Genomic DNA, 7,704 nt, shown 5'->3' with positions numbered 1-7,704 from the left:
CCAATCAGAGAATTGACTTGATGTTACGTTTATTCTTAACAGTTTATATTCAGGTGATGTTGCCCACAGAATGAACTGCTGCTGTAAATGAAGTCGTTTATACAGCACTAGCAGCGTGTTGATAGTGATTTCGCTACTCAAACAATTGTTGGTTGATGTGAATAGGTACATGGTTTTCTACTAAAATTGTTCTCTGCTAATTTTTTGTCGAAATTGGAAATAATTAACGTTCATTTGCTCGGTTAATATTTAATGTGCGTTTGCGCGCCTGAGCAAAACAGATCGTTGAAAATTATCAGAATCTCAAAAGGAAAATCGACGGATCGGAACTTCTGAACTAATAAAGAAGATGGATAAGTAATCTCAGATCGGAACTTGCAGATCAAAAGACACGATGTATAAGCCACATTAGACGTTCTTTTTTTAACTGAAGCCACACTTGAGAGCATATTCGATGTAATAATTCACCGCGTATTTGAACAATTTTGAAATTTCAGTGCTTTTCATGTCTGGAACTACTGCTATTAATTCCAATAGTGAGTTGTTGTGTTCAGTATTGAATACAGGGCCAACGTAAAAGACTTCCACCCCAACCGATGGTTCGCAAAACCTGTTGCCAGGTCAAATGTTCATCGGCTCGTTGTGTTTCATAATTGAAGCGGTTTCGCTTTGAGCCCCTTAACCTTACTTTGCTGCGCACTCTTAAGATGATCCGGTCTAATGTTTGCATACAGATTCATTATCCACTACCAGATACCAATACTTCCGTTCTCCATTTTCATACACTTTGAATATGCTATAGGCTTTGAATTCCATAGATGAAGGGGCTCAGCGCTAGAGATCCATTTATGGGGAAACCATGCATAAATTATATACAACATGCATTTATTGGTAAATACATGTGAAACCTGCCGCTGTGGAGTGTTCGGCTAGATCATGAAGCTTCCATGTAGCTCTGCATTTCAGAGCTCCGTTTCATGAGGAAAGCAATATCATCAGCCAATACAAGCTCATAGCGAGTTTCGAGTTACTAGAGTTTCGAGAGATGAGCTGCCACAGGAATTCGCGGTTTGGTTCTCGGTCAATAGCACTCACCAGCGCTTCATCCATAACGATTAGGAACAGTAGCGGTGGTAACATACATCCTTGGTTCACACCAAATTACATTGTGTAACACCCTACATATGAATGCCGCGTATTAAGCTTCGATGAGATCAATGATTTACATTTATGCACAGCATTATTAGCATTATTTATGCATCATTTTTCTATTTTTTGAAACTATATTTTAAAAAGAAACGATATTTTTTTTGTTCAACGTGCGATACTATGTACACTAGTACATTACGAAGTAAACGATTTAAAGAAACCTTGAGCTATGAAAAGTTCAAGCCGTGAAGTGAATAACCGATTAAATATACCACATGTATTAACTGATGAAATCATGCGAACAATTTTACATTTAAAAATACTCAAAACTCTATTTTTATTCCTTTATGTGTTGTTATGTGATTATTTTATTCACATAGCGGCAAAAAGAAATTAGATATTAGCTTGCTGTCGAAAAAAATCACTTAAATAAACGAGTAGTACCAAAACTTAAAACCTAGTGATTTGTGTATTAATGACAATATTTGCTACGCTCGCCTTTTTGCCTTTTTCGATGCTTAACATATCTTTTCGCTCAAGGGATGATATATGCTTTTTGTGGCCATTAATGTTTCATAAAACAGGATATCGGAAATTGAATACGTAATGGTGTAATTATGCTTTTTGTGTATTTTGTCTGCCCTATCGTTCATTGAATTAATTGTTTTTGTTTTTTGTGATAATCTAGTTTACACAAATTTGAAAAAATAGTGAATTTTTTTTAATTTGTTTGGCTACGATGGTTTTTACAATATGCTAGCAGGAATTAAACATAATTATTTTATCTTCATTTAATACAAACCGATACGATGCGTTAAAGTATTGTTGAATATTGATAGTATTCTACCAGGATCCACATATTTTTTTTTTACTCTACTTCCCAATAAATCCAGATTGTAATGTACCATTAAATCCAGTTGTAAATGTGTTGTAAGCATTCGTAAATCAGTTTAACATCACTTTTTTTTTATCTTAAATTAATTTTTGAGAAATGAAAAATCAAAGCTTTTGTTTTGTACATAGAAAAACGTAACATTATTTTTGCTAATGAACTATTCTGTTTGCATGTAATGCATAAAATGAACCAGATATTGAATAAAATATTAATGATATTTAAATGTACGCATATATATACGTATATATATATATATATATATATATATATATATATATATATATATATATATATATATATATATATATACATATATATATCACTTCGATTTATGTATATATGAACATCAAATAATCCACGAAATAAATATAAATTAAAGACTGTTATGCGACCATCCACATATTTTGTTTAATATAGTTTGTAGGATTTATATAGATTGACTGTTTATCGAAGTCTGTTACTATTGTATTCCTTAAAGAACTAAGGAAAACTAGTCTTAAATTGCAGTACCTTACATAAATCAAAAACATTTAAATGATTGTTAGTGAGCCATATTATTTATCGTTTATTCCCTAAGTATCTTGCATTTGAACGTTTTGTTTGCAAATACCGAGAAAGACATGTACACAAATTTGTATTACATTACATACATAAACTATTATGAAAACACATAAGCTACAAACTAATAAGAATAAGGGCCTTTCGCAAAAAAAAATTAACTAGGTTCAATAAGTCAAGCATACGCTTTCATGTTGATGCTTAATTATAATGCCAACCATGGATAATGTTGTAATGCTTCTTTTGACCGGTCCCCATAATCATAAGTCACTTCAGCACCTTTTTCAATATCCTCTTTGGCAATAAGAACAAGATGTGGCCGATTATTAATGGGTACAGTTTTGGTAACCAAATTACCATTTCGAGAATGGTTAACTAACCGCCCAAACCTTCCACTCTCTGCTGTTGCGTCAATACTGAAAAAAAGAACATAATATAATTGAGCAGAGGAAATAACATGGTAAATTGATTCTTACCAATGTTGAAGATTCTTGTGTCTGAAGTAGTACATGTAGCATCCAGTATTATCATCCTTTGCATATATTTGTTCTCGTTGTTTCGCTTCTGAAACACTTATAAGGTCGCCAATATATTCTACAACAAATTCGCCTTTAAAGAAAGGGCGTGTTGTTACAATGCCACGGCCCTTTCCTTCAAAATGCTCGATCTGCACACACAAAATAGTAAGCAAAAAACAATTTTACATGTGGTTAAAAGGTATCGGTTGGTTTACTATTATATCCGAATGAGATTAAATGGTGAGTAAAAATTAAGTAATTACTAACTATTAAATATTCCATTAGCTAATGTTAAATATTTATCAAACCAATAAAAATCAAAAAGACAAGTGAGAATAATTAAATACAAGTTAAACTACTACTCAATGGCAATAGCATATATCAATTCTCCAAATTAAAATATTTACCTAAACTAATCTTTCTTAGGTACTTTAAAAGAAATCATTTTCATTTACCTTCAGTCCTTCTTCGCGTCCTTCCCGAATGGCTTGTTCAATATCACGGTCCCGTTCCACTTGTACCTCTTTTTTTGTTTTGCGTACACTTCGTCTAATTGGATAGAATTCCGTAATTTTTTTACTACCACCAGTTGTCTGTTTAGCATTTGTGGGTTCAATAATAAGTTTACGATTTTGCACGAGTTTTTTCTCTCCCGGCTCTATTGCAGTAATCATTTCACTTTCAGAATCATTTTGTTTTTGTGGTTTTAATTCTGCTTTCACTTCTGTGGGTAGTCCGTTAGTATTTGCATCATCTTTAACAATCAACCTTCAAGAAAATAGGACAAAAAAAAATCAATCAAGATGCAAACAACAGCACTCAAATGAATTTAGTAAGTACCTTTTGCGAGTTTTGTTGATCCCGGTACGTCTTTTAATACGACTGTTATCCGAAGAAGCCACATTTAACAATCCAGGTGGACTTTGTAAATAAATTATCGCAGTTTTAGCAGGCGAGGGGCACAGAATTCGATGAGGAGTTGCTGGTTTTTTTCGTTTTTCAGAATTTTCTGTTTGGTCACTGTTCATTGTCGATTCGGATTGGTTATTTGAATGCGACTTCGTTATAACAGATCCGTCAGATCCTGATAGGATAACAACGCCACTGTCACCACTATCGCAAGAATTTTCTCCATCGTGCAGTAAAATTTCCGCAGTGGTAGTAGAATCGATCTGAGTCACCTGTGTCGGTTTAGAGAGATCTAGTACGTGCTGTTCAACATTTGTAATTGATGTTTTTTTGTGTTCTTCAGAGCTTTTCAAACAGTTGACCTTCCAGAATGAGTTTATCTTTGGTTGCAATGATGATGAAAAGGGATCACTTTTTATTTCTGAGCTTGTTAGAAAAGAATTGTGCATCATTGTAAATGTATGGTTTTGAGCGTTCGATACTTTAGCGAAATTTAAGCTTAACACTGGTTCCTGTAGAAATATGTTATTATTAATTGATTGTTTGGTGTCAATTACTTCGTCTCTTATTTCTGAAGCAGGTGAATCTAGCAATTGCACCTCGAAAGAGTTATCCGCATTTTCATTTGTAATGTCGATTATTTGATCCTCAGTTTGCGGTAGAGGTATACACGTTATGACATCTTTAATTTTAGGATTTGAAGCTTTTTTTTCCAAATATTGTGATATGTCCGATGTTTTTGCACGACCACCACGAAGCTTCATAGGCTCCACCACATGAAGCTTAGCAGTAATGGGACTTATCTGTTGAGCCGTTTTAACGTTGTCGTTATTGTCTTTAGATGCGTATTTAATATCCTTACGCTTTGGGCTGGCAGTGTCATCATGAACAGGTTTGGCAGAAATCTTTTCAGCATTACGCGTCCGTCGACCTAAAACATTGTGAAGACAAAAATTGTGCATGTCATAAACTGTTCAAATTCTATAAAATTTACATTCAAATGAGTGCTAGTACATTCTCATTACAACATAAAATTTTGAAGTATATCGAATAAAAAAAACAATGAACCTATTAGATTGAATTATTACACATATGTACACTTATTGAATTTAACAGACGCCGTGTGCAGTATCGCACAAGCAAGAAATAATACTCTGGGCCCGCATAGAATATGCTGGTTAAACGTACGTGTACAAGCGCAAGTTGTGAATTTCGAATAAGACGTCGCAATATATAATGCAATTCAATCCTTTTGATACTAAGTACAACATACCTTTAAGCATTTTTTAAATCTTCTTGGTGTACGCGTATGTCCTTTGTTTGATTTAGCACGCTGGAACACTGTCGTTCAATGCTGTAACTCGATGTGGATTTATAGCGATAAATTATGGTCACATTGAGCCACAGTTTACTTAGCCATAACACGGTTCAGTAAAAGTGCAGAGAAACGTTTTAAAACACAGTCCAGCCGCACTAAATTAAATTTGAAGATTTCCAGATTTGACTACAAGATTAAGCGTCGTATAGTTGGAATGGCATCTTTTCTTCTTCCTTTTCTTTTCAGCTTCAATTATTACGCTTTTCCGTGTAGAATATTTGCATTGCTTTAAACTGTTACCACACTGAGTAAAACAATACGTATCCTGTATCGAACCAAAGGATATGTTTGGCTCATGAATTACGAACACAAATATTGACCATCCAGTAAGAACTACGTTTAATAAAGACCAATTTGCAAATTTTGATACAATCAAGAATAGGTCTTGCGCAGCTGTCATTCGGACATATGCACCAAGTTATGTAGATCTTAGCTATAGCTGTTTGCAGGTCGACAACATGACTGTCAAATGTGACCAAGATCTATCAACAAATTGCAGCAGGGGTTGACAACCCGGTGTGCAAAGAGCGAGACGAACGGACCATTTTGGTCCGTTGACGTGTAGTTTCGGTAAAAGTTTAGGAAAAAGTTGATCGAGATGGTTTCTCTCTCGGAAACATGGCTGTTTTGAGAGCGGTCCGTGTAAAAAGAAGGGTTCTTTGATTGTATGTGTAAGCCGACAGAGTTTGCTCAAGATAGAATTATTGGCTAAAGTCTGAAACACGACCCCCCCCACTCACGGTCACTCATCTGCGTGTCAATTATTCGTACAGGGTGGTTCGGAGACTATGCAATGTGGCCTGAATTTGATTTTTTTTACAATTACTATTAAATTGTAAGGAGGTTTTCGCATAGTGAAAAATGATTTATTCATCGAGGAACCAAGTTCCATACGCTGTTTGTGAAACCGTAAAATTTTCCTCATTTTTGGCCCAACTTTGCCCCATAGCTCCGCCGGTATCCAAGATATCGCCAAACTTTCTTCTGGCCATGGCTAGATGGCACTTGTGGCTACATTTCGTCCATGCACCACTAATCGCTACCATGTCTGTGGCCGGAGCTATTCGCGAAAGCTCCAACGGATCGCCAATCTTTGCCCTGTGGTCGATAGATGGCACCAATTGCTACATTTTCTTCTTCGATGGCCATGCCCTCAGGTGTCTGTGTCTCGAAACATAATTAAAAAACACGCAACCGATTTCGAACCACCCTGCACGAAAAAAAGTCACTCAAATGAGTGCCCGTGAGTGGGGGGGGGGGGTCGTGTTTCAGACTTTAGCCGAATTATTTGCATCTTGTCCTGAACTATTCATCCTGCCTCCTTCCTCTAGCGTTAAACCCACATTGTGAAGGGCTCAGTTTGCTATGCGCTAAGTCCAGGGCGGACATGTTGTGGGACTTAGAAAATTTTGAATTTGTTTGTGCGTGTATGCTGCGCGTTTGCTTTGTGCAGTGCAATATTCAAACAAGTGTGGCGATTTATGTAGAATTTATGTGCCTTTTCAAGCCATTAACGTGTGGTGTTAGTTTTTTCCCTTCACTTCGTGCTTGCTTCGGTAAGCGCATTGAATTGAAGTGAGGAAAAAACCTTTCGGTACATGTTGTGGAAACTTATTCCCTTTTTGAACGCCGATGAATACAATTGGTGTTGTGTTTTGTGTGTGAAATAGTGATTATTGTTGTGGTTGATCTTGTGCCGTACGATCAACAAGCCGTAAATTAGTTTTCGCATTTGTTTTGGTGATAAATGATGTCAAATATCCTATACGCGCAGGCACTGCGATTCTATGCAGTACATGCTCGTGTTTTTGTCTTCCTTTTGTGCTTCTTGCCGGCGTCGTTCGCCGTTCGCTCACCCCATTCCTACATGCAGTGAAGAATCGTGTCTTCTTCTTCTTGTGGGTTTTGCCCGCATTGTATGCGCTGTATTCCTATGTGCAGCGAAGGATCGTGTTTTCGTCATCCTCTTCGGCATCATTCGTACGTGTGAACCGAAGATCACTGCTTGAACCTATACGCACACAACGACAGAAATACGGAGAGCGCGCTCTGCAATGGAATGCTAGGAATGGTCCGTTTTTTCTTTTTTGCCCTTTGCTAGCACATAGGAAATGGTCCGAACATCTCTTCCTTCGGACCATTTTTTACATGGCTCTTCGGACCATTTCCCCCTCCATTTTTTGGTCCGTTTCTCTCGCTCTTTGCACACCGGGTAGTCATGTTTCTGAGAGAAAACCCGTAGCGATCAACTTTTTCCTAAACTTTTACCGAAACTACACGTCAACGGACCAAAATGG

General features: G+C 36.5%; 1 protein-coding gene across 1 annotated transcript; it reads right to left on the bottom strand.

Moving 5' to 3' along the window:
• Positions 1-2,427: 2,427 nt before the first annotated feature.
• Positions 2,428-5,842, bottom strand: LOC125767766 (histone-lysine N-methyltransferase PR-Set7). Its single transcript, XM_049434653.1, has 5 exons — positions 5,303-5,842; positions 3,961-4,960; positions 3,576-3,888; positions 3,079-3,269; positions 2,428-3,018 (listed from the first exon to the last, which is right to left on the bottom strand). Exons 1-5 carry the CDS (start codon positions 5,310-5,312, stop codon positions 2,808-2,810), a joined length of 1,725 nt encoding a protein of 574 aa, XP_049290610.1. The 5' UTR covers positions 5,313-5,842; the 3' UTR covers positions 2,428-2,807.
• Between the last annotated feature and the right edge of the window lie 1,862 nt (positions 5,843-7,704).

The sequence above is a fragment of the Anopheles funestus genome, chromosome 3RL (assembly GCF_943734845.2).
Source record: "Anopheles funestus chromosome 3RL, idAnoFuneDA-416_04, whole genome shotgun sequence".
Taxonomy (NCBI): domain Eukaryota; kingdom Metazoa; phylum Arthropoda; class Insecta; order Diptera; family Culicidae; genus Anopheles; species Anopheles funestus.
The sequence above is the reverse complement of the archived record's forward strand: the minus strand, read 5'-3'. Positions and strand labels throughout refer to the sequence as shown.

Bases quoted from the DNA above. Each gene is read 5' to 3' on its own strand.
- LOC125767766 (XM_049434653.1), bottom strand. The intron at 3,889-3,960 runs GTACTTACTAAA...ATTTTCTTGAAG, and splicing joins ATCAACAAAACTCGCAAAAG to GTTGATTGTTAAAGATGATG. The intron at 3,019-3,078 runs GTAAGAATCAAT...TCTTTTTTTCAG, and splicing joins CACAAGAATCTTCAACATTG to TATTGACGCAACAGCAGAGA.